The sequence below is a fragment of the Macaca thibetana genome, chromosome 7, assembly GCF_024542745.1.
Source record: "Macaca thibetana thibetana isolate TM-01 chromosome 7, ASM2454274v1, whole genome shotgun sequence".
NCBI lineage: Eukaryota > Metazoa > Chordata > Mammalia > Primates > Cercopithecidae > Macaca > Macaca thibetana.
Window position 1 is genome coordinate 94,241,990 of NC_065584.1, and position 26,594 is coordinate 94,268,583.

Sequence of the window (26,594 nt, forward strand, 5' to 3'; positions counted from 1 at the left end):
GTGGGGAGAACAAAACTGGAAAATATAAAAGAAAGGGAAAAAAGATTAACCCCATGGGAGGCCATCAGGAAATAAAGAAAATACAGGAGGAGGGGTAGTAAATCAGAAAATGAATTCTGTAACCATACCCCATGAGCAGGCTGGCTAAAGGTTGAATTTCAAATGGCCCAGAAACCCCATCAAAATGAACAGTGCTGCTAAAATATCTTGAAAGTAGCTCAGCTCTGAATCCAGGCAGAGCTCAGGGTATTGTCTGTTTTGTTGTTGTTAACAATGTATTTCTTTATGGCCCAGGAGCAGCCGTGTGCAGGCTCTTTCCCAAATTCAATCCCTGGAGACCAGACTGGCTTTCATGTTTCTGGTGTTAACTCTTCTTTTGGTCATAGCCAATCCCCCCACCCACCCATCTTAAATTGATTATTAGATTGTCTCAGCCCCACCTAAACAAAATACCCAAATAATGACTTGTTGAATAACTATAAATCATTTTGGCCTCTGAGTTTGGAAAATCATTTCAGTGAAAAGGCTTTGCTGTGAAATGCTAAAGAAATTCCCAACCTTCTGCTCACTGAGGAAGAGCTGCTACTTTTATTTGTTGAGCTTTAATTTGTTGGATGTGGAAATTTTTCAGGTTGGTTAAAAAGGATGGAGGGGAAAAAACAACTTTGGCAAACTTTATCTGGACTTTACTATAAGCCCCAGTTTTGTCTCATTGAACCCAAGCTGGGTCTACAAAAAGTAGCTTGAGATTGAGATTTATTGGACTCCAAATGAAAAGATTCATTTGATATAAGAGGTTAACTCAAAGTTCCTACACCGTGACTAGCTTCAGCAAATGCCTTTGTTGGGTCAGCACAAAAGCAGTTCAAAGAAATCTTAAAAACACACCGAGATATAGACACACAAACACATTCTCCCAGTTAAGCCACAAATGCAATTCTCTTTTCTTTGTCATTTTTTTTCTGTCATTACAAACCTCCAGCTTCTTTCTAAATGGCTGGGATGGTCTCCCCTAACTCATCAAACTTTGCCATTTTGTATCTTTTGCTTTTGCTAGAACTCAATGAAAGAATGAGGGGGTTATGAGAAAGTAAAAGGGGGGAAGTGAACTAATTTGGATAAAGCAGAACACTTTGTAAATGAGGTACATGGAGGATAGAGATACAGATGGAGGAGAGGGGCTCTAGGATTAAAAATAGGCATACTGGTTGGAAACTGATGAAATGGGTTTTCAGCAATCAGTCTATGGATTCAATAGGAACCTGGCAGAATGTAAGGATGCGATGAGGAGACCATGAGTGAGAGTGAATTCGTCAGAGAGAGTGAGAAGGGAGAAAATAGCAGCAAGGACCTGAGATCCCTTGCAAGGAGCAGACTATGGAGATGCTAATGAGGGAAAATTAACCTTGGGGTTGGGTCTGTGACATGGGCCTTCCACTGAATGTCTGATCCAGGGGCTGCCAGCAGCTTCCCTCTGCACCAGCGAAATGAGATAATCACTCTGAAACCTCCCAACCTTGGTGCAAGCAAGCTCTGAGACTGTTGTGGAGAGCAGCTAACTAACAGCTCCTTCCAAAGAGACAAACAAATAGCAACTAGGACCACAACCAGGCACCAGAGCAAACCTGTAGCTGTGGGTACATTTGTTCAACTCTAGAGCCCCTCTATGCTGGCACATTGAAGGAAGGGAGGAGCAGGTGTGGAAAACGAAAAAAATACCTTCATCTCTGTTTGTTCCAGTCTGCCACCAAAGGCCCTGGATAACCGGGCCTCAGTGAGGCAACACAAGGGATAAATGGATTTTATCTCCAGGAGCGTGGCCACTGGGCCAGGGGATTATTGCCTAGCCAGAGAAAATGTAGTGGGGAGGGGAATAAAGAAAAGAGAAGTTGAGGAGGACAGACACAAAAACAAACAAACAAAAAAGAAATTCAAAGGGAAATTCTGAAAGTGGTTTCCTGTCACATACACTGAGACATTAAAACACACACACACACACACACACACACACACACACAAACACACACGGATTTTATTAAACAAACAAGCCAACAACCAAACGCACATCAAAACCACATTTGCTCCTGCTGTCATAGGAAAAGAGGGTTTGGAATGATTGTAGGGTTCTGGTAGGAACCCTTCTGGCCTTCACTACTATCAGTACCTCCCCACCGCCCCCACCCCCACCCCTCGCCCCACCATTTTCATAAATGCTCTGAAGTCCCCGCTGGAGAAGGGGCCGCACTAAGGGCTGCAAGCAAGGGGAGGACTCCCTGTTGGAGGCGAAGGGGTCGGGTTTCCAAGTAGAGACATCAGCAAACCACAATCTTAGTGACAGTGACAGCGCAAAATTATGTTTAATGTTGCAAGGGGAAAGGGGAAATATAAAATTAGCGCAAAGAAAATGTTTCCCAGACCTTCCTCACAATTAGGGCAGCAGCATATGGATGGGCACAACGGCGGGGTTGACAGCGGAGAGGGTGGGGCCTAGCAGGGCGACTGTGTTGGAGGGAGGCAAAGGCCGGAGTCCTCACTCCCCAGGAGGAGAAGGAAAGCTTCTGGAGAGAGATTAATGACAGGCCGCCCAATCACTTCACTGGGTTCGGAACCTTTTTTTGCAGAAGAGGGGATGTTCTAGATTTCCCATCCTGGTGGAGATGACAGTTCAACGACCGGCCTACTCAGTCCCAAAGCCACAGGGCGTTTTAATTAGTGATGAGGCTGGTGAAGGGGCTGACGGAGCCTGGAAGGCGGAGAAGGAAATGCGGAGGGGGAGATTCGCAGCCCCAGACCCCTCCCCCTCTTCGCCGGAGCCTCGGGAGCTGTAGGGAGAAGATGCTGAAGCGAAGTAAGAATTACTTAATAAATTAGCTGCCCCTCTTTAGAACTTGCTGTCAGCCCCGCCTCGGCAGACACACGCCGGCGGGCGAGACCCCATTGCCTTCTCACTACGTCCCTGGATCTCCATAGGCGCACCCCCACCCCCAACCAGGGCCTTGGACAGGCAGACAGCCGACAGCCCAAGGGATTGGCCCAGAGAGGTGGGAACGGTGGCATTTTCAAGGAGGAAGCAGTTTCTCTTCAATGCGGGAGATTATTTCCTAAGCTGCTTATTTAAAGAGACAGAGATGACAGAGAGAAAGAGAGGTTGATTCCCTTCTTGTGGTTAAAAAAGAAATTTTAATTTTGCCTTTGTCTAGAAACCACTGTATTATTGTGATTATTAAATAACATAGTTTCCCTTCTTACTGCCAGGCGAGGGGAGGGGGAAGAAAGAGAGAGGATAAGGAACAATTTATTTTAAAAATAATACATATTATAAATAAATGCATTTTTAAAATCTAAACCAGGCAGATAAAGGCAGATGAGAAACTGCAATGAGAGAAAAGGGTTGGGGGGGGGGGGGGAAACAGTTTGATTATTTAAAGGCTAATCTATGCAGAAGAATCAGAAAAAAGAAACTTGGGGAAATAAGGCAGCTGCCATTTCCTATGTGATAGCTACATGACTTGAAAAAAATAGGAAAAGAAGCTATTCTTAGGTATAGCCAGGGTTGTAGTTTTATACTTTGATTTTAGCAACAAGTATCAAAAGATCTAAAGTAATTGATTGCTGAGTTCCTTGGCCCTTTTCCAAAGAGCAATATAGATTTAATTGTATGTTGCTTAAAACTCCATTTCTCGAACAGTGTGAAGCATGTAATAAAAGTCATAAACCGTATCGGAGATTTTTTTTTCCTCCACAAGCATAAATACCCAACTGACACTTGGAAATCTTAGCTAATATTCCTAATGGGTTAAAACAAAACAACAACAACAAAAAAGGCATCTTCGAGGGGTAGCCACATAATAAATTCCAAACTGTTAATCCATTTTAACTCATTCAAAAGAACCTGCAGTTGCGGATGGATGTTTTGCAGAGGCGGGGTTGGGGTGAAGAGACCCCACATCAGACACTTGATTTGCTCAAATTTGGTCCATCTAAACCACACTCCCCCAAAGGAAAGAAGTCTGGCCTACAAAAAGACACCAGAAATATCTCCACCAGAGAAAATGGATCTGAAAGTTGCAGCCGAACTGCCTGGCCAGCGATTTCTCTGGCCAAGAGACAGGGAAACCACTCCGCGGCTTTCGCTCTCCGCTGCCCCTAGCCTGGCATCCCCCAGGGAAAGAGACCGGCCTGGAGACGCCGCGGGAGCGCTCCAAAGCGGTGCAGCAAAATCCACCCCTCTCCTCCTCCTAGGCAGCTCTCCCTTCCCCATCGTCCTCCGTTATCCCTGACCCCCAGTTGTTGTTGGGGTCCAAAACCACCCTCGGCTCCCCCTCGGCCAGCTGTATCTTGGAGAAGCGAAGAGTCCCAGCCACGCCTGCAATTTGGTCGGAGATCTGCCGTTGCAGCCAAGTTCGCGGCCGCCATCAAGCTGGCGGCTGCGCGCGTCGCGGGCCGTGCCCTGGCGTGGCCAAGCGGGCCGGCTGCAGGCGGAGATCTGTAAAAATCCACGTGAGCCGCCCCCTCCTCCTGCTGCCCGCGGCCCCTGACACTGCAGCATTGAAGCCTGCCCGGAGGTCCCCGAGGTCTCCGAGTGTGACAGTACTCAGCATAGCGGGTAGATGGCACAATTTTCTAACATTTAGAGAGAGGAACCCACGCTGGGAGCAATAAGTCCATTTAAAAGCCCTTTATTTAAAAGGAACAAAGATAACTGACAAGCGAAGTACAGAGACATCTCAATGAAATTTCCAAAGAAGAAAGAGAAATCAGAGGCTAAAGCAAATGCGAACTGGGCTTGATGGAACAGGCCAGCACTTTCCTCCCCCTCGAAAGGAGAGCAGATAAAAGACAAAAAGAAAGAGGTGGTGGTCACTGGGTCTGTGCGGTAAGTATCACAGCCCAAACCAAATTCTGAAAGTCCACAGCCACTAAACTTTAAAATGGCCGGGTGGCCTCAGTGGGGGAAGGCAGGGGAGAAGCCAGATCAGTTTTGGGGAAAGAGATATGGAAGTTTTGCCCCTGCCTTGGAGGCTCTTCCCCAACCTTTGGTAACAGGCACCTCTGCTTTGGCTTGGGGTCTGGGGAGCCCCAGGAGGATGGGCATGCAAGGCACTCGCACTGGGCACACTTGAGCCCTTCCAAGGGGCGGGGCACCAGAGGCTTCTGTCCTACAGTCACCTTTCCTACAATGGGGCCCAGGGCTGGGCCGGGTCAGCCACGATCCCAGACCCTAAGATTTGGTCAAAAGCAGGGCACTTAAGCTCACATTCAGAGACATGGGTACAATTGTGCCCCTTCCAAACTAAGAAGGCCACGACGGCACCCACTGATGTCTCCTGGCAATGCCAAGACAGCCCACACTTCATCTTGTGCTCTGGCACCGCCACCACCCTCTCCCTCCCCACCAAATCTACGCGCCAGATCCGATCCCCTTGGCCAGGAGAGCCTCAGGCTGAGAGGAGGAAACAGAGGAGGGGGCGAGAGGCCAAGGGATCCGTGAGGCCACCTCTCTGGTCGTCTAGGTCGGCCTCTGTCCCCGAGCGACCCTGGCCAACCAGGACCAGCGGTGGGAAGAGGCGCCCAGCTATCGCCCGCAAGGGGTCAAATGATTGCATTTGGGTGGGTGCTCGCCGACATATTTGCTGAGTAAACCTCCCTCGCTGGGCTGAAGGCGAATCCCCGTTGATAAATCCATCATTACTGTTCGGATTCAGGGAAGCAGCCGCGCCACTAAATTCATCTTACATTTGTAGCGCTTTAATAGACATTTATTAAATGCTTTTAGAGAGAGGCATGGGGCGCGTGATTACATCCTAGTTATAGACAGAACATAAAGACCCACGTTAACACCCATTTGCAGGAAGGAAGGAAAAGGTGGGGAGGGGGTGGTAAGGCAGAGAGATGAAGTGAGGAGAGGCGAGGAGAGATGGGGCGGGCAGGGACACGGTGTCCAGGCGTTATTAACGAGGGCTGCCTGGCGGGAGTAAGGCTAGAGCCTTGGGAAGTTGCAGGCTCTGGAGAGAAGTACTAGCTCCCCTCGCAGTTCCTGGGGCTTCCCTTCCCTTGTCCCCCACCCACAGTCCCCGCGTGGTGGACTCCCTCTGCCAGGGAACAAGGGACGCCGCATTGCCGACCCTTTCTGTCCCTCCAACCCCCACTGCTTCTTCACTTTATTCCAGGCCTCTCCAACTTCGACCCTTTGGAGTGGCCAAACCAGAAAGAGAAGAAAGGAAGTCCCCACATGCCCAGGACTCCAAGAACCCCTTTAAAGCAACCTCTTCACCCGACATCACCCCCAACCCAGACAGCAACAGAGCTGGGCCAGGCCTCCTGCATCACAAAGCAGACGCCCAGGCCACCGGGCGGTGTAGATCTGCTTGCTCAGAGGGCTCCTTGGCCTGGCTGTCTTTGCGGAAGGGCCCCCTGCTCTACGCCAGGAGGAAGCCATGCCACTTTCGTGCCTTCGATCATCTCGTGCCTGGGAACTTGCCCTGGACTTGCCCCGCGCCCCCCGACCTCATCCTCAGTGAGCTAGTCCTGTAGGGATGCCTGGGCCTGAAAGGGCCTAACGCCTTCCTGAGGGCCCCATTAGCTTCGCCTAAAAGCCCAGTCCCCGAGCTCTGCCGGCTCTGCGTGCGCTCTCACCGCGCCCTCGATTCCCCGGGACGCAGCCACCAACCCTGGCCGGGACAGCAGGACTCCGGGCCCTCCCTGGCTCTTGGTAAAGAACACTTCCGCTATCTCAAAGTTGCCATAAGAAAATAAATACAAGTGACATTGTACTGGGCCAAAGCTCATTAGTTCGTTGTCCAGGCCTAATAAAGGAACAGAAGCGCAAATTACAGAGTTCAGCTTCAACACACGCTCTGTCACCCGAGATCAGCGCACCGCGAGCCTGATTCCAATTGCTCCGAACTTGCTGCGCAGTTCGTCCCCCACCCCCTCCTCTCAAGCAGGAGGTTGGGTGGAAAAATATAGTTCCAAAGGGGGTAATGATCAAGCTTTTCCTCTCGGAAGCCTGCGCCACCTCATTTCCCATCAGTAATCCCAATAAAATTAACGTCGTGGCTGCAATTGAAAAGAGGAGGGCCCGCAACACTCCTGAAATAACACACTCTCCCCAGCAAAAGGTAAAAAGCAAAACGGCCCTTTGTTCAGCTAATTAACGAAGGCCCAACTCCGAAAGCAGATGTGTTTGCTTAGCTAATCACAAGCATGTTTCTTTCAAGGAACGTCATTTCGAGGGGGCCGCTCCGGGGGAGATGGGAGAGAGGGACACCACCCCTCAGGCCCATTCTGCCTCGGGTGTCTCACCCCAGTTTAAGATCCAGAGGCTGAATCCAGGCAGCCCGTCTTTCACACCTTTCTTCCCCTCAGCCCTACCCCAGAGGCCCCAGAGGCAGAGACTTCAGCGCTAGCCCCAAGGCCAAACCTGCAAGACACGAGGGGGAGAAAAATAAAAGTTTTAATGACACAGATGCCATATTAAATGAGGCAGTTTTACAATTCACTTTGAATAGGACGCTAACTTATTACAAGTGTGTTATCAGAAGGACGATAAGATTTATAACTCCAAGAGTCAGCTTTGCGCCTTAATGACAATGGATGTTAAGAGGAGGAAATCTGTTCTCTATTAGAGGAGATGAGAATCCCTTCCCGGGTTTGGGGGCATTTACAGAGGCCTCCAGGACCAAGCTCTTTGTGTCTCCATATGAAAGATTCTCCCTTTCCCCTTGGACTATGAAATAGGGTCTCCTTGTTGGGTTAGCACCTTGCTCAGCTTTTTAACGTGTGCTTGGGATAGAAAAAACAGAAGGAAAACGAGATAGAATTGGGGATGGAGATAGAGGTGGGTGGGGAGCGGTTCTTAGCCCTCTGGTTCCTACAGTAGAACTATTTCCCGGTCTGTCTTTACCATACAAAAGATAGCTTTCCCCTAAACCAACACAGTAAGCAAACTTTAAAAAACTGGGGTCCTATTACAAACCAACGCCCAGCACTAACTGCTTTAAAATTACTGCATAATTAGATTTAGTTGAATTTCACCATTAATTAGGCAGCCGCACTGCAGGGAGCCTTTGAAATCTGAGAAAATGGGAAAAATCATCTGAAGCACGTTTTTTAAACCCAACTTCAATAAATCTTGACGAGGCCTGGAATTCAGAGAGTACCTCGCTCCCCTCCCAGGCGGCTGAGGGATAGGGTTGTCCTGGCCGGCGCTGGGGATGGAGCTGGACGTAGCGGGGCGATTTCCCCATCGGCCCGAGAACGGGGCCTCAGCCCGGATCCACTGTCTCTGCAGAGGCCCTCGGAAGACCCTCTCTAGGAGGCCAGGTCTGTCCCACGGCCGCCCTTGCCCACTCTCAAACCTATTAGAGAAAGAGGATCCTCCGCTGCAGTCGCTCTCCTGCCAGGGGCACAGTCCACGCGGGCTCACACATTTCTAGGGTCTGCGACCACCCGCCTGGAACCGGCCCTCAGCCCCTGCTAGATCCTCCCACCTCCCAATCAACCCTCCTCCCGGAAAGCCACCTTTCCCACAACTTGGACGTGCAAGCAGCAAGTTCTGCCCAAGTCCAGCGGGGTTCGCATTCCGCCCTCCCCCCCCACGCCGCCCCGCGTGCCCCAGCTCCGCTCCGGCCCGCGCAAACCCCGGCGCAGCCCCTGCATTAATGAGCGCGAGAACTGACCGAGGTCTGTAAAGACCGTCCTCTCCCCCTCCCCCTATATCATTCAAACATTTAAGATCATTTGCGGATACAGACTTTTTATTTTTCTAATTTGGTTCTTGGAAGGAGAGGAGACAGGAAATCAACTCTCCTGAATATGGGAGGGGGAGGGGAGAGGGTACAGCGTTACCAATATTTTCCTTACGAATTCTGTTGCTTTAATTAAAGAATCGAGGATCGGACTCACTTGCCAGCAAGAGTTTAAAAGAGGGTTTTCGTCCTGCAGACGGAATGGCCTTTAGCGCCCCCCGCCCTCCTTTTTTCCTTTTTGGTAACCAATGTGTTTTCTATTACCCGGCCCTGCCGTGCCTGGCAGCCCGGCGCTCACGGTGCAATGGGAGACGCCATGTTGGCTCAGCTCATAGGACCAAGTCAAAAGCGAGCTTCGAGGCAGAGTTTCACACGCTCGAGCTCCCCCTGACCGTCCCCCGCCCCCGCCCCCCCCCCCCCCCGCCTGTCGCCGCTTAATGCACATCCCAGGAGTGCAGCTCCGCGCGCTCGGCACCCCGGACTTTCCCGGGGCGCTGGCGGAATTCTGCCGCACGTAAGTGGGGGCGGGGGCTGGGGGGCAGGCACTTTCCCGCAGCAGCTGCCAACTCTAGGCCCCCGTCCTTACAGCCGGCTGGATGCTAATCCAGCCGTCTCCGCGGAACCAGCTTTGGACGTCGCCTGCTAACTTTGAGCCCCAGCTCCTCGCGGCCCAGGGAGAGCTAATGGTGAAAGGCCGAGGCAGGGCGACCGCGAGCCGAGCGAGCAGGCTGGAATCCCCCCCGGGCGCAATCTTCCCCTAGGTTTGTTTGAAAGTGGCGAGAAGCAGCGAGCGCCCCTCTCTCTCCTTGCACTATTGTTGCATTTCGCGTCTAACTGGGTTCTCTCACACCCCCGAGCGCCACGAGGAGGAGGGGGAGCGGGGTTGGGAAAAGAAATAAAGCGAGCTCAGATCAGATGAAAAAAAAAAAAAAAAAAAAAAAAAAAAAAAAAAAAAACCCAGCAAGGAAAAAGAGACACTTAAAGGGAAAGAGTCGCCATGTTTAGCAGCTTTTTTAAAGATCTCGTCAATTTCACACAGAACGCGCTCGCTGGGTCCCAGCCCTGGTCTTTTGTCCAATTCAGTCGCAGCAAAGATCTTTTGTTCTAACTCAGCGTGAAAAGAAAAACTTTCTTTAAATGCAATAAACTTAAACCGAACTCAAGACTCTAAACAGATCCTCCTCCGGCCACTCTAAACATATACAAGGGGGTTTGTTTTAACCGGTTGAAAAATTTTGGGTCCTGTTTTTCTGCCTCGCAAATCCCAAGCTCATTGCTGAAACTTAAGAGTGTGAGAGAGATTTCCAACGTCTAGAACACATGCTTAAAGCATAATAAAACAGGGATTGTCTTTTGCTTTGAAAATCATAAATTATAATTTAATGCCAATAATAATTTACAACAAATGGCTGTTTACAATAAACTAACACAAAACAAACAAGGAAAAGGGCCTGTGTTTTACTTATTAGAGAAACTTCACACACTCACATGGATAGCACTTGCAAGAGGAAGAAAATAAACAACAACCGACAAAACCTCGAACTAAAGGTCAGCAATACTGTGCCGTAAGAACAGACTTGTATTTATATATGTATGTATCTACAGAAATAAATGAGAGTCAGATGGAAAACTCTGCACAAATCAGATTTTACTGGTCTGCATGTATTGACTGGATCTGAATATTAACGTTTAATACACTTTACAAAATGATCCCTTTTCTTTCACCTCTCTCACTAGTTTCCCCCCCCCCCCTTAAAATTAAACCACAACATGAAGTACTGGCGGTGGGGGGTGGGTTGGAAACCTTGAATAAGAACAAAATTGCAAGCTCCCAGCACTGAGCTTCCTCCAAACCAGGAAAAGATAAAGAGGAAAAATGAAAAAAGACTCCAAAAGAAATAGTTACTACTTCTAAATCAGCACACCCTGTAAACTTTCCTTCCTTCCTTCTTTTTCTGTCCTGCTTTCTCTTCCTTAACTTGGCTTCTAAGGACAAAGGATCCCAAGAGCAGTATAGATTGTAGCTACACAGTCTGAAATGTCAAAATGTCGATGTGTTTTTATGTACATAACTCCAATGGAAAAGATTCCCTTGACCCTGTGGTCATGCTCTCACAGACTGAAGGTAAAGGGGGGAGGGGAGAGGGAACCCAACTGCAAGTTATCATATATACATTAAAAATAGACCCTTCCGTCTTATAACCTATATCACTGAATTTGAAACTCTATCAACAACCACGCTAGAGTAGAACCACAGAATATTTTTAAAAATCGCACCTACTTAAGGAAAAACTCATTGCAAACAACTGTCCTCTAATTACAATGCTGTGATTAGCTTGCTTGAACGATCTTCTGAGTAACTGTCAGAAATGTACAAAAGAGTATTTTTTTTCTGATCATAAAATAGATACTGATCTCAAGATTTCTAATACTTTTTCACAATACCTTCCCTAAGCAGGCACTTAAGTGTGACAAATATAAGGGCCTTTTTTTTTTTCCTGGAAAATCCATTTTTAATTAAAAGGAGGATTAGGTGAATGGGGGTGGTTTACTATATCAGTATGGCACTTCCTAAACCATAGATAAACCATTAACTTCAGCTCCCCCCCACCCACACACACACCCAAATTAAACAGGCAAATACACTAGTCCACCTTTGAACAAACTGACTGAGGGGAGTAAACAAATGCCCCCCCCCCACTGCCCCCCGCCCGGCCAGCTAAGCGAGAGCTCACAGGGGCTCTTCTAGATGTAAAGACAGTGAGTGGGGACAGCCAGGTTTCAGATATCAAATAATATTTTAATTTCTGAATACTTTCAATTTTCCTTGGAATATAACACACAAAGACTCGACCAAACAGTTCAGTTATTATAACTTTTACAGTATACAGAAATGTTGCACTTAAAAAAAAAAAACCTTCAGTTTTTTTAAAACACAAACTGTAAACTCTAAGATACTGAATCAATCACGTTACCTATAAGTGCCAACAGTGTTATTTTTGTCATGCTGATTTCAATGGTATTTTTTAAAAAGGGAAAATATCAACAATTATAATACAAAGGGTTTGCAAATATACAAACAGATATAGGATTTTCATAACAATTCAAGAACTAAGCGGGACCCAATTCAAATTACAAAAGTTCACTTTTTATTCAAAACCTCAGCATGTGTCTTGGACACATTCCTTGGCTGCCAATAAATTCCACAGTTCATTCTCTTTCTTAAAATATTTTTTAAAAGCTAGGTTTGTCATGGTGTCTTTTGGGGAAGGGCAGGGTAGGGGAAGTTAAGTGTTATATGTGGTTCCTCCAGTTCTCTAATTAGAGTGCTCAACTTCACCTAAAATTTTTGGTCACCACTTGTAAGTGCGTTTCCATCATCTTTGAGTTGCCTTTTAAAGTTTTATGTCTTCCTATGATATTTTCATGGACTCAGTTTTAATTCTTGCAGAACATATATTTTAATGATACACAGTTTTTAAGAAGCCAAGATTATATCAAAACTTATTATAGAACCACAGAATAAACTGGTTTGGAACCAGAAAAGTACAAAAAAGAACAGCTAGAGGTACATAGACACAGGACAATTAATAATTTGGAAAAAAAAAAAAAGACTTACTTTCTCCATTCTGCTAATTTTCTCCCAATCTCCTTAAATGCACTTTTAGCAATGTTTTTCAAAAATTTAGCAAAAAAAGAAAAAGACTAATTTCCTTTTTATACAAAAATGATAAGTAGCAAGTTGTTCTGACCGACACAGGAGTTTTTTTTTTTTTTTTTTTAATGCATTCTGTAAAAGTTCATTTGACAGTCTTTTTTTTTTTTTTTTTTGAAATTCACAGTCCATTAAATTCTTCCCCTCTCTTCTTTTAGCAAACTTGTAACATCCTTTTATATCCTTTCTTAACAGAAGGAAATTAAGCAAACAAACCAGTCTTTTGCCTTTTCTTTCTCTGTTTCACTCCCCCTTCTTATTTTATTTATTTATTGAATTGCCATATACGGCCAGTTAAAACTGCTGCCGGACAGTAACATATCCCGGATGAGGGTTTCGATGGGGGTTTTACCTACCAAACGGACGAAAAACAATTGCTCTATGACTGAGGAGGAGACGGTGCGGAGGGAAGGGAGGCGAAGCAAAAGCTTTCCGAATCGCGTCGGCTGGTTGGGGTACTGGCTCCTAACGTATTCTTCCAAAGCACACTGAGACTTTTCCTGCAAGCTTTCCACATGGGCTACATCAGAGAGACCACAGGCATCTGGAAGAAAGTTTAAAAACAGAAGAAGAAGAAGAAGAAGAAGAATTCAGTCATCAGATTAAGAGGTTTGAATTGGGTCACATGAGGTGTGTGCACAGAGCTCTGTCAAACTGCCCCAACCGGAGTTGGAGCAAATGTCTATGTACTGAAAACTTAAGGAGAAAGAGCAAGAGATGGTCCTGAAGAAGTGTTTGCTTTAAAATAAAACATAGCTCAGTGTGCTAGAGGCTTTCACTGCCTGAGTCCTTAGCCTGGGTCATTGAGAGGCCCAAGCAAAAGTGCATTGGGTCTATCTGGCCCAAGTCAGTAAACAGAAGAAACCAAAACTACCAGCACTCTTTCCCCTCCTCCTCTGTAAATAATAGTTTGGCTTATAATTATATAGGGGTTTGTGGGGGTTGGGAGTGGACAACCTGGCCCAGTCCCGAGTAATGGCGTCCACGATCCAGCCTCAGATTCTCCCCAAAGAGGGCGACTCATTTTTCTCCAGTCTTTGAAACTGATTTAAGTGGCCCTTTAAAACTGATCTTGTCAGTTTAGCCTATTGAAGGGCAGCCATGCAAACTGTGATCTCTCTGTTCATTTGAGCTGTTTCTTTTTCCCCCTTTTCTTCTCTCTCCCTTTTTCTCCCACCCCCCTTTATTTTTTAAAACCCAGGTCCCTCCAAGAAGCATCCCCCCTCCCTGTTATCTTCAGGAAAACACTCTTCTTTTTTGATATGTGAAAATACAATAAGTGCCTTTGAAATGAGAAGCTTCTTGGTAAAGGCGGTTCAGGTTGTGACCTGACCTTTCAGGGCTCCCCAGACAAGACTGGGGTTAACACATGCATATTGTGAATCATTAAAACAGATACTCGAAAATCAGCACCACCACCTCCACCCCAAGAACAAGAACACACATGCAACCTCCTCATATGTATATCTAGGACTCTGCATGTCTACAGAATGTAGAGGTGTCTGTGGACAGGAACTAAAAGATCTGTTTGCATAGGACTCCTTCCCTCTGCATCCTCGGAACTGTGTGTCTCCCTCTGAATCAGATAACAGGAACCTTTATCTCTTTGTGAGGCAATTTGCATTCTCCACACAGGCCTCCACATTTTGCAAATAGTCATAAATTAAACTGTTAATGACAGTATCAGGCATTTTTTTTTTTTCCTTGAAAGACCAAGGGTAAGGCTAAGAGCTAGCAATGATATCAAGAAATTAACAACTACCTCCATCATCCAAGAAGGTGGGCTGAGTGTTGTATTGTGGGACAGGGATGAAGGTGGCTATGAGGTAGGGAAATATCTTGCCTGCATATCTGCAGCAGGCAAACGTTCTAGATATGAGGGGCTCTCAGAAAAATAATCCCCATCCAAACCTCTGCAAACAGCTTCCCTGCCCAGACACTGGCCTTTAATTGATTACCTAAGGACTTCCAAAGGCAGAATTTGGGGTGGCTGTGCAGGGAGATTTTATGTGGAAAGCAGCAATGTACAAGACTTAGCAGTTTGAAGACTCAGAACCTGCAAGCCGTTCAGCTGATGACTTAGTTCCCCGGACTTCTTTCAAATAAAGAAGAGATTGTGGACCTCCTTTATGTTTGCCACATAAACTACACATTTCTCCTCGTTTCCTGTTACAAGCTTAAAATATCGTAGTGGGTGACTAGGTTCCAAGCCCTGCTAATGTCCAAATGTTTGTTATTCTTAATGGGGAACCCCTTTCCCCTCTCAGCCATGACAAAGGGATCAGCTGACAACTTAGTACAAGAATGTGAAAAGGGGTTGGTGATTTCCATCCACCTGGGCTATGCTGAACTCAACCTGGAGGCAGCCAAAAAGCTCAGGTGTGGCCCAAAATGGAAAGCCAGACACTTTCAAAAATCATTTTGCCTCAAGAGTTAATTAATATCAGATCTATTACTCACACAGGTTAAACTACATGCAAACTAATTAGATTGCATAATGCAGTCAATGATGGTTTTATATCTCTAGCAACATCCATATCCAGCCCAAGTTGGCATACACTTTGGGATGTTTGAAAATTGCCTTAAGTGTTTGCTTGGGCAGGGGAAGCAAGAGGCCAGAGTCTTCAACCTCCTGCAGACATTCTAAAGAGTTATGACAGTCCCTTTCCTCCTCTTGCCCCCTTCCTGACAGATCTTTTCCCCTCTCCTGGCAGTCTGCATTATTTCAATAAGAGTATGATTTTGAAAATTGCTGCCCTCAGGTTGGATTTGCCTGGAGCTCCAACTCCTACTGAGTTAGCAGGCAAACTTTTCCCCTGCAGGGGCAAACTTGCCCCTGTAGAGACACTGTCAGGGCTGCTCCAGTGTCCAGGGGCATCTCCTGGAGGCCCAGCCAGGGTGTTAGAGAAAACTCAGGTCTTGAAAAGATTCCCTGGGGCCCAGCAGGCCCAGGGGGCCTGGGCTCAGGAAAGGGAAGAGGAGAGGGCGTCCCAATCTGGATACTGCAGGTAGGGGAACTAGGCAGCAGAGGCTGCCCTATGGCCCATTTGGGGAATCTATCTGAAGCATCCTTCCTGCAGTCCAGCCTTCCTCTCCTCTCCCCAGGACAGGCCTGGTGGTGCCCAACAGCTATACAAAGTTCCCACTTCAAGTTGCACTCAACAGTTTGGCCTTTCAAGGAGCAGTATGGGTTTGCCCTGGGGACTCCCAAGTTCTCTGGGCCCCAACTCTGGGCTAGGAGCCCGTGGGCACGAGAAGACAGGGCTCCTTCCTACCTGAGGTGAACAGGACTATGGCCTTGAGGCAGCTGTACTCGGCTGAGTCAACGTGCAGCGCCTTGAGCTTCTCCACTTGCTCTTGGAAGATCCGTATGTGGTCCATAAAGGCGACCACCCGGTCGGCGGACATGGGCGAAGCATGCAGGCCGGCGGCGGCCAGGAGCGGGGCGACATGGAGGGGCATGGAGCACTGCGCCGCATTCAACACAAACAGCTCGCTCCAGGTGAGGCGAAGCAGGGCCACCTGGTCCGTGATCTGCAGGTCGGGGAAGAAGGGGATGTTCCGGGCCCACTCGACGGCGCTGAAGAGCATCCTGGCGGCCAGTTCGCAAATGTTCTCGATACCCATGATGTTGTTGGGCTGCATGCATTGGCTGCCGAAGCGCGACGTGGGATAGGGCTCGGCGCGCAACAGCAAGGAAATATATCCGGACAGGTACGAGTGGCAGTTGAGGGGGTCCCCGTTGGTCAGCGCGAACTGCCCGTGGGTCGGCTGGGTCGGCGGCATCCTGCCCCTCTGCACCGCTGCGGGGAGGAAAGGAGACACTCCACAGTTAATGACCAGCCTCAGTCCCCAGGTTCCCCGGCGGGGTCTGCCCCAGTCCGACCCCCACCTGACCCAGGCCCTGAGCAGCGCAAGAACCAGGCAGGCCTGCCACAGACCTGGAGTCGCCAGGCTTTTGGCACCATTCCTTTGAAACCACCACCCAGGCGAGCTCTGAGGGTCAGAGGGGCACACTTGCCTCCGAGGCCCGCTCAGGGCTGGTCCACCGAGGACCCAGAATTGGCCACTTTGCCTCGGGGTCCCCGGCGCTGTGGGCGGGATGTAGCATTCTGAGGGCATCTTTCTTCTTTACTGCTAAACAGCTGATATTTCTTATTGATTGGAGGAGAGGGAGCGGGAGGGGCGAGTCTGGGGGGAGGGTGAGACGCTTTTGCAAAAGGCACGAGGGTTCACCCCAGACGGCCTGTGGCCACTCCGGAACGACTCTCCCACAAACCCCAAAGCCCCAGCCCCAGCCCGGCGGGGAACCCCCAGTGAGAGACAAGCAGAGAGCGGAGATCTGGCGTCTGTCTAATCAGTGTGCTCGGAGAAAGAGACCGAGGGAGAGGGCGGAGAGAGAGAGAGGCCGGCTTAAGGAGAGAGGAAGCCGGGAGAGGCAGGGAGCAGGCGGCCGGCACTAGCGGAGCCTGAGCAGGGCCTGTAAGGGCCGGGGAAAGCCGGCGAGGCTCGGGCTCAGGCTGTTATCTGACTCCGGACCTGGAGAGTCGCTCTCGCAGAAACACAAAGAAACCCCGGCGTTGGCTCGCCCCAACCCGGAGCCCGCGCCCCGCGCCGAGCGCGCCATTGGTAAAGCACGGCTCGCGGCGCTCGGCGAATTTTATATCACAAAGACCCAACTCGCGCAGAGCGAAAGCAGCCGCCCAGGGCCCCTCGCCCACCCTTTCCTACTTCCTATCGCGCTCTCTTCGTTTCAAAAGTGAAAGGAAAAAAGCAAGCAAAGGTTTTTTTTTTTGGTTTTTTTTTTTTTTTTTAGCAGAATGTTAATCCACGGAGGGTCACATGAGCGCTGCCCGGGCGGCAGCGTTAATACGGCGAAGTGCATAAAATTGCCATTTGTAATTTGAACCTCCTGTACAAAAGTACAATCTCAGGTTGTGGTTTTTTTTTTTTTTTGAGAGGGTGGGGGCTGGGGAAAGGGGTGAAGGGGAGGGACATGTTGAACATGCAGGAAAAACAAGGGGGGAGAGAGAGAGAAGTAAACTAGGCTTTAAAACAACAACAACAACAACAAACACCCCATCCCTTGCAGAAAGGCAGACTCCAGTGAACTCACAATCAATGCAAAGCAAATGAAAACAGCCCAAAGACAGAGTAAAGAAGGAAATCAGTCGGCCAAAGCATGCGGATTTGGGGTTTGGGTTCCAATGCAGAACTCGCTTCTAGTATAAAACCCCTTTCCGCTGCAATACGAAGAGAAGAGCTTGGGGCTTCTTGTCCTTACCCAGAGCAGGCTAGCCAAACGTACCCAGGACCCCGGGACCCAGGACGAGGGAAGGAGAAATGAGAGGCCGATACCTTCCCGTCTCATGCCCACTTTGAGGCACTTTTTGAGGCGGCAGTACTGGCACTGGTTGCGATGGTGCTGGTCGATGGGACAGTTCCGGTTGGCGCGGCACGTGTAACTCAGGTTCCTCCGCACGCTGCGCTTGAAGAAGCTCTTGCAGCCCTCGCACGTGAACTGGCCGTAGTGCTTGCCGCTCGACTTGTCCCCGCACACCACGCACTCGATGTGTTGCTGCTGCTGCTGCTTGTCGCTACCCGGGCCGCCAGGGCCGCCCTGGCCACCGGCTGCCGTCTGGGCTGGCGTGCTGGCTGGGCCCCCTTGGCCGGGCGTCTGTGGCGTGTGCGGGGCGCCGGGCGGCGGGCCGGGCACGGGCGGCGCCTGCGAGGCCTGGCTGCCCTGTGAGCCGGGCACCTCGTCCTGGGGGTCGCGCCACGTGCTGACTACCATTGCCATATCTATGGGGGCCGCGTCCGGACTTCCTGCTCCCCTGGCTGCGGGCGGCGGCGGGGCGGCGGCGGCTCCCCGGGTCTCGGGCTCCGGCGCGCCGCCTTTTGTGTGTGCGAGGGTGCAAGAGGGCGCGGGAGGGAGCCCCGGGTGGCTCGGGGGCTGGTTGGTTGAGGTTGGTTAGTTTTTCCTTTTTTGTTTTTGCTTTTGCAAAGTTTTGTCGATTGCTTGTCTGGCCCGGTGTGTTTGTTTTGTTTGTTTCCCTCGGCTCAGCTTTGTTGGTTTCGGGGGGCTTTCCGCCGGGAGGGGAGGGGAAGGGGACAGGATAGCGAGTGGGAGCAGAACGTGGAGAAAGAGGGAGGGGAGGGAGAGCTGAAGTCGATTGTCTGGCTTCAAGACAGAAGTAGGAGGCAAAAAAAAAAAAAAAAAAAATCTCTCCAAAGATCTCGCTCGCTCTCACTCTCTCCCTCCCTCTCTCGTTCACTCTCTCGCTCTTAGAGCTGGTGTGCAGCCGAGGAGTTGGCGGAGGAGGAGGAGGAAGAGGAGGAGGAGGAGGAAGAGGAGGTGGTGGTGGAGGAGGAGGTAGAGGAGGAGGAGAGGCGACTGTCCGGGGGCCAAGTCCAGGGCAGCCCACAGTCAGCCATTCAGGAAAGCCATCGAAATCAGGAGGACTAGGAGATCGGAGGCGCCGGGTGCGGGCGCGCCCAGGGAGCCAGGCAGGCCGGGGCGGAGGCCGGCGGCCCGCGGAGTGGCCGGAGCGCTGCCCGGGTCCGGGGGAATCAGCATGAAAGTGGTCCGCGTCGGGCGCTGCGCAGCGTCGTCCTGGCGCTGGGCCGCCGCCGCCGCCGCCGCCGCCTGCCCCGGGCGTCCGGCGCGCGCCTCGCTCTCTCCGGCCGCCGCTGCCCGCAGTCGCTGGGTGGAGGCCGCTCGCCGTTCCCTGCGGGCCGCCCGGGCCGCCGCTGCCGCCGGAGCCGCCGCCGAAGCCGCCGGGTCGGGCCCGGAGCCGCCGCGTCTAGCGCCGCCGCCGCCGCTGAAGTCGCTGCTGCCGCTGCTGCCGCCGCCGGAGCCGCTGCTGCTGCTGCTGCCGCCGCCGCCTCACACACATAGGGAAAGAGTCAACTCGCCGGCGGCGGGGGAGAAATGATAAAAGAGAGAGAGGAGGGCAGATCACCACCTAGAAGCACATCCTTCGTGCGCAGAGGGGGGAGAAAAAGACGGAGAGAAAGAATGAAAGAGGGGAAAAAAGGCAGCACGGCACCCGGAGAAAGGAGGCAACTCGGAGAGAGGAGGAGGAGGAGAAGAAAACACACGCGCGCACGCACACACACACCGCGGAGAGAAAAGAACAGAGAATCAAAGTGATCAAATATGCTAAAAAGGGGGGCGCGGGAGGGAATGCGATTTATAGGCGCCGGGGCTGGCAGAAGTGGCTTCTCCGCGATCAGCTCACTGAGCTCTCTATATAGTGAACTTTGACACGACTGCTGCAACTTAGCGCACGTTGCCATGGCGACGGCGCGCCTTATAAGGCAGCAGCCGGGGTTGGCCTGGCCAGGCGCGCGCGCGCCGCCCCCTCGCCGTCATTGGCCGGACTGCGGCGGCCCCGCCATGGCGGCCGCGGGCGCAGCCCGGTCCTAGCGCGAGCGGCGTCGCCGGCGCGGCGCGGGGCGCCCGGGGGACCGGGGGTTGGGGGGGTTGGGGGGGTTGGGGGGGTTGGGGGGACGGGGGCGGGGTGGCCGCGCCGCCGCTGCCGCCGAGCGGGGGATGGGCCGGTGCTGGCCCTGCGAGCGCTGCTTCTGCTCTCCCCACATCCCGCACCCGAGGTTCCGCCCCGGCGGGGAGACTAGCGCAGCGCGCACACACAACGTCTCTTAAAGGCTCCGCGAGAGGCTTTGGATGGAATCGGGGACTTTGCCTCTCGCAACTTGGCGATGTCATGAAATCCGCCGCTCGCGCACCACCCGGGATTCCTGGCGCATCTTAGTGCCCACAATTCCAAAGAAAAGTTCCCTGGTTTCTTTGCAGAGGGGTAGGGAGTGAGGGTGGGAAGGTGCCACGAACTGAGCTTGTAGGCATTTTCCAAACAAAGATTTGGCCAAATCCGGGTGATGGCAAACCCTTCTCTTAATTGACTCTGATCACTTGTTCGGTTTGGTGGCTCATGTGTATATATATACATATATATGTGTGTATATATATATATGTGTGTGTGTATATATGCATGTATACACACACACACACATATATATATTCTTTTCAGAGGATAAAAGCCGTTCTGTTTCTGCATATTCCTTGTAGGGTTAACATTTCACAGGTATGTGGCCTGACATTTTAATTGCCCAAATAAAGCATCTCGGATGCTGAGAAGCAGAAGTAGACTTCACCTCATTGTCATGACGCAATTAAAATCAATTTTCCTCAACTTTACCCTCTCGCTGGTTTTTGCTAACTGTCCAGCCAACATCCTGCCACACACCCAGTCATGGTGAGAGGGGAAAGACCTCTGCCCACTGATGGACAGGAGGAGGCAGCCGCCCAGCCTCCCCCGTGCACACCCTCTGTACACACATGTAAGCGCACATGTATCAGATGCACATTTGTCAATGTACACAGACAAAGACTTCACCGACTATGCTTCTAGGTCATAGAACAGTTGAGTACGGACTTCATTGTTCCTCAAGTTCCTTTTAAGCATTCATATAGTCATTAAAACGCACCCAGAGATTCTACCCCAAATGGGAAATAATACTAATACAGGTCACAAGAACCAAACACAAGTCGTATTCTACCTCAAGAAGTCACTGCAAAAAGAACAACTTCATAGCCCATTGCCATCCTGCTCCATGTGCTAAAATAATTGAGACAGTTGTGTCTTTGAATTCCAGGGTGTCTGGTTTTAAACATCAAACATGTAGAATTGCTCTCAGAACACACTATATTCCAACACAGTAAACTTGTTGTTTGATTATGACCAGTTAGTGAATTACCATTATTCCACATTTATACAAGAAAATTGTGTCTCCTTTGTACACACTTTGCACCAAGAGAAAACCTTATGCCGGTAAACCAACCAGGTTTGTGAACAATTAAAATATTTTACACAAAAGACGCTGAGCTCCAGGAAAAAAATGAACACATATGAAGAGTAATTTGACGACCACAGAAAACATCCTTGGTAGCTGAAAAAAAAATTGACAGGATAAAGATATTTTAAAAATAAACCATACATATAATTGACATGTATAGATTACATTTTACATTCAATTTTCTTTACACACATAGGCAGAATATGAGGTAAGGACTAAAGATCTGGGCAGATAAGGACGGTTTTTAGGAAAGGAAAAGTCTTTTAAGCTTCATTCCTGAAACCTCCTCAACCCTCACTCTTTCTCCGATGAAATCACGTATTTCACTAAAGCTGCAGGTTCTCGGTTTATTTGAAAGTTGTTAAATAAATTTTTTAAAAGCCCAACAAACCTACAGTGGACACTGAACTATCATAAACCTGGTGTGTAATAAGATTGCCACAGAGTGAAGCCAAGTTGAGAATTTCAAGTTGATTAGAGACACAATATAACTTTCTCCTAAAGAGGATAAGAAGGATGGAAAAGAAATCATTACAGAGGAGATGGTTTTTGGTTGTTGTTGTTGTTTTCCCTTTCAACCTCTTTGATTCAGGAATTGCTAATGTTACAAATGTCAGTAGATTAGGGACAAGCTCAGCTGAGATGTGATGAGACTGGGGTTGAGATAGGAAATATAATGGGCATTCCCATCTCAATAGAGGATGAAAATATTTGATTATAGGGAAATCTTAATCTCACCTCCTGAATGAGGAGACTTCCATAGCAGATTACCTTTTACAAACATGGGAAGGGACAAAACCGAGGAGGAAGAACTTCCCCAGTCCACTCAGAGATTTTTGGAATTTGAAGTACGCTCTGATGGCCTTAGATTGAAATGGAAGAATTTCCCAACCATATCTTAAAAAATTGGAGCCTGCTAGGCAAATGATCACAGGGCTGCCATAAAGTCAGCGTATATCACTCTGCATTTTAGGACTCATTCAGTTATGAAATGCTGTTACAAGGGGTAAAAACATCACCATATGAATTATACTTAATTTTAATGCATAGAAGAAGAGACAAGACTACAGACTGAGAAGAAAAAAGGCAAAAATATTTCAAATGTCTTCGCCAGAGATGCTCACTTGCTGTGCATCTAAGGTTGAAAAGCTCTGAGAAGACAAAATCAATATATTATTGTTATTTTTTAAAAATCCAACTCAGTCTTTTTTTGCAGATGTAAATTTATTTTAATGAGAAGAATGGCAAGCTTTAATTTGCCTAGAGAAAGGTGGGACAACATTTGCCCTAATCTAAAAAAGAAAAGAAAGAAACTCAATACCCAGCAATATAATTTTCTTGCAGAAAGCAGCCTGATGGGATGTATTTCTTTACAGATTAAATCACAATATGAATACAGAGCCCAGCAAATGCCGAGTTTAACTCTGAACTCAGTAGAAACCAGTTCCGTCCTCCAGGATTCATTGAATTCCTCCTTTCCCTCAATCTAGTCCGTGTGTGTTTTTCTCTTCCACCACACTGGAGCTCCATGAATAGGGAAAGGGGCTTCCATTGTGTCCCTCTGAACTTCCAAGTCAATGCAATTTTTAACCACTGGCTTGTGGTACTTTGAAAATCACCAGGGGCTGTCAGAGTTGGGTCCTCTGAAAAATTTACAGTGCTAAATCAGAGCATATGCTGGGAGGGAAAAAATTGCTTAAGATTGGAGCAAGTACAGTATCTGTCTGCCCCCTAGTGTAAGAGTCCTGGCTGCCTAAAATTCAACTTTAAAAGAAAAGGAGCTCTTAAAGGGAAACGACTTTGGACTCACGTAGGCATAGGAGAATGAAACTTCTGTACATTTTAATCTGAATAATTCTTCAGGATTTAAAATTAATTGGCTCTGGCTTGGTTGGACCGTACTCGGATCTCGCCACCTCTGCGTTTCCCGAGCCACTGGCGAAGAGGTGATTTTTTTTTTTTTTTTTTTTTTTTTTTTTTTTTGAACTGGGTTTATGTGCGTCCCCCTCACCCCCTCCTCTCTTTTTCTTTCTCTCTGTCTCTGTCGTCTCTCTCGCTGGCTTTTTAAAAATGAGGAACCGCTCCTTGAATGTTCTGGACAGAGCACAGAATTGCTTCTTAAGTCAGCCCGGCGCGGTTGCAATAGACAGCAAAAAGGTAAACGTTTGCCTGAAACCCGCACGCCAGCTCCACCACCCCGCCCGATGGTGAGTACCCTTCTCGTCGCGATTCTCCTCCTAGCTTAACCGAGCGCTCGCCTACCCGAACCGTGGCCGAGGGCGCCGGGCTAGGCTTTTCTCCCTCCCTGCCTGCCTGTCAGTTGCACAAGGTTGCAAAATGAAGCGCAGAGGCAAAGCGAACAGTAAATTCTTATACTTAGTGCGAGCCTGGCAGCTCCTTTGCTAGAAAACCGAGTCATCTGCTGCTTGGAAAACCACGCTTATAGGACTGGTTTTTAGTTTGTTCTATGGAAGGAAATGAGTTTGAGGAGACAGGACGAGGAGATAGGAGGCTCCGCAGTCTTAACGCTTCGGTTTAATCATATTTTGGCAGCTTTGCAATTGTATTTCCCCCCTCTCCCCCCACCATCTCTCCTACCACACACATGTAATAAAATATGGCAATGCATTGAATTGACTCTGTTCCCCCCTTCCCCGAACCCCTTAAACCACAGTCCTCGGCATTTCATACACGTTAGCAAACCGATATTTTGAAAAACCCCAAGTCATCCCCAACCCCACACAGCACAAGGAGAAAAGTGAGAAAGGAAAGAGAGAGAAAAAAATACTGTAAATAAACATACCAAAACCATATTTGCCTTGTTCAAGATCCCAAACCGCTTGCATCTTCCTCCTAAACTGGAATAACTCTCCTTTAGTTTGGCGGGTGAAATAAATGCTTTGTTGGCCCCCTGAAAAGATGTGTCTTTGATAATTAAAGAGAATCTCCTCCTCGGTGTTTATCTAAGCGATTGTGCAAACTGATAAAAAGTAGGCACTAGCCTGCAGGGAAAAAGAGGAAAGGTGAAGGGAGAGATCTTCCACCTCAAGGAAGTGCTTCCCCATGTATTAGGCTCTCTCAGCCTTGGAAAACCCTGCACACTAACTTTAGAGAGACAAGGTTTCAGGGAGCTTTGTACATAGCTGCTGAGGAATGCAAGCCTCGCCTTTAAGAAAAAAAACCCCAAACCCTAGGTAGGAGATGTCTGGAGTGATCCTTGTCTCTCATCTCATTCCTTAGAAGGAAGAGTGCGTTGTTACACCTTGTTTGGGGCTGGAAAGACGAGACTTTAAAAACACCCGTCCAATTGAAAAAAATCTCCCAACTTAATGAGTTTAGTCGGAGGCTGGAGCAAACGGCTCAGCCTCAGCAGAAAATCGCCAACAACTATAGGCGATATTGCAAAGCAAGACGACCCAAGGCACAGCCAAATTCCACTGTTTGGGGTCGAGAGGGATGGAGGCTAATCCTAAAGCAAGTTGGGAAAAAACAGAGGTGGAAGAGGAGGGGGAAAAAGCATCAGCCTCGCAGACTGGCAGACAGGCTTCCCTCATCCTGGATCAAAGATAGAACTTGAGACAGGAGGGCAACATTTTTCCTAGGAATCCGTTGGAATCCTCATTTTCTACTTTTAACTCAAGTCTCCCCAAGTGATTTTTTTCCCCCTCTCCCCTGTGGATTTCTGCCTCCCCCCTTTCCGGTCCTCATTCTAGAACTTTCCTGAGAAGGAAATCTATTTCTTTTGGGGGGAGGGGTTCCCCATTCCATGCCTTCAGATAATGAATGCTTGATTCACCCCCTCCCTTTCTCTACTCCCCAAAACGAATAAAGGAAGCAGGAATACGGTAACTAGTGAAAATTGAATATAAACTATGCTGCCTCTCACAGTTTAATACAGTTTTAACTAATGGATTTCTGTTTTGTTTTGTTTTAAGAGAAGAATAATGGGGAAACACGGATCTTTTATTTTAGGAAACTGTTATGGTAAGATGTATGTCAGACTTGACAAATGGAACTAACGCTCTTCGGCTGCTTCTTGTCCTTGTCTTAAACAGGAATTAAGTTAAACACAGTGCTGAATGTTAATTACATGTTTACTGGCTAATGAAAATTACAAATGGTTTTGCCACCTCAAACAATGATGAAAACTCTGAAGACACTGTAATTATATACTTTGAGCAAAATAACTCAGAATATTGATCATAAGAAGTGTAAATCTTTTTAAACTATTCATTAATACCATAAATATGGGCTACAGAAGTTTTTCCTTGCGGTTTGTCTCATCAGTTATACTGAGTGGATGGATGGTGAGGCTCCTCTGGGGAGGAGGTGAACTCATTCTCTTAGTAGAAGGAGGCCACTTGTGTAACTGGGGGGTGCCCCCTCCCTTTCGCCCCCGCCCCCTTCATCCCCAGCAGAAGGTCGAGGAATAGTTGAACAGGAAGGCCGAGCTCAGGGCAGGTGAAGGTGATCACAGCCTGGCCTTTTCCCTCCCCTCCCTGCCCATCTCACTCCTCTCCCTTCTCCCTTTCCTGCCAGTTCTGATCGATGACTGCCTTCCCCACCTCGGGCACCAGTGGGATAACCTGGCATTCGGGGGTTCCTAATGGAGGACCAGTTGGACCAAGAAGGTCACCCCACCCACAACTCAGCCATGGAGCCCTGACAACTTAAATTCCCTCCTTCAGAGATGGCTCAGGCAGTTCTTTGCAAAAGAAGGAAAAAAAAAAGTTAGGGATGGTGGTTGCTATTGGGTAAGGTGGCTCAGGCGGCTGAACCAGAACTGGTTTCCCTGGGTTTGGAAGCAGAAAACTTTTTTGTTGTGGTTTTCTTTTAACTTTGGCCAGAGTTGTAGTGCTGGCAGCCACTCCGATCTCGGAGGTCAAAGGTGAGGGCTACATTAACCCTAAAAGGCTGTCCTGGCCTGGCCACAAGGCCAAACAGGCAGGGGAGAGGGGGTTTGTCAGCCTTGCAACTTGGCACTTTGGAGGGGACATCTGTGGAACCCACACTTGGGGGGCACAGCATCAAGTGTGGGTTTTCAGTGAAATATTGAGGATTTTTTAAAAAAGTGCCCTAGGCTTGCGGGACTAGAGTCCTCTTTTTCCCTGAGAATTCCCAAGGCGCTGGTCTTTGTCTTAGAAGGAATGGAGTTTCTGAATGGTGTGAAAGGGACAGAGAGGGTCGCTTCAAATCGATTTTACTTGTCCTTTCTGTCTTTTCGGATCAACGCCCTTCAATGGGCACAGAGG

At 48.8% G+C, this 26,594-nt stretch overlaps 2 protein-coding genes across 16 annotated transcripts in view; one reads left to right on the forward strand and one right to left on the reverse strand.

Annotated features, from left to right (window-relative positions):
- Positions 1–11,529: 11,529 nt before the first annotated feature.
- Positions 11,530–24,971, reverse strand: NR2F2 (nuclear receptor subfamily 2 group F member 2). Of its 2 annotated transcripts, none has more exons than XM_050798288.1 (3): positions 24,146–24,971; positions 15,741–16,268; positions 11,530–13,009 (listed from the first exon to the last, which is right to left on the reverse strand). In XM_050798288.1, the coding sequence occupies exons 1-3, from the start codon at positions 24,186–24,188 to the stop codon at positions 12,735–12,737; spliced, it is 846 nt and encodes a 281-aa protein (XP_050654245.1). In that variant the 5' UTR covers positions 24,189–24,971; the 3' UTR covers positions 11,530–12,734. The 2 variants fall into 2 exon arrangements, with proteins under 2 accessions (XP_050654245.1, XP_050654244.1); XM_050798287.1 differs by lacking the exon at positions 24,146–24,971 and adding an exon at positions 17,824–18,366.
- Positions 23,126–26,594, forward strand: part of LOC126959365 (uncharacterized) — a 138,524-nt gene continuing 135,055 nt past the window's right edge. For 10 of the 14 annotated variants that reach the window (XR_007727497.1, XM_050798295.1, XM_050798296.1 and 7 more), the window contains exon 1: positions 23,130–23,549. Coding sequence is in view for 9 of the 14 variants with exons in the window: in XM_050798295.1 (XP_050654252.1) it covers positions 23,337–23,549 (213 nt within the window). In the remaining 5 variants the exon portion in view is untranslated. Of the gene's footprint in view, positions 23,550–26,594 lie in introns of all 14 variants that reach the window. The other 4 variants (XR_007727496.1, XR_007727499.1, XR_007727495.1 and 1 more) reach the window with 2 other exon arrangements.

What these genes read in the sequence shown, in the direction of transcription:
- NR2F2 (XM_050798287.1), bottom strand. Translation starts at nt 18,265, where the DNA reads ATGGCAATGGTAGTCAGCACGTGGCGCGACCCCCAGGACGAGGTGCCC. An exon ending in AGTGGGCATGAGACGGGAAG is followed by an intron (nt 16,269 to 17,823) that starts GTATCGGCCTCT and finishes TCCTCCCCGCAG; the next exon opens with CGGTGCAGAGGGGCAGGATG. An exon ending in CATAGTCCTGTTCACCTCAG is followed by an intron (nt 13,010 to 15,740) that starts GTAGGAAGGAGC and finishes ACTTTCTTCCAG; the next exon opens with ATGCCTGTGGTCTCTCTGAT.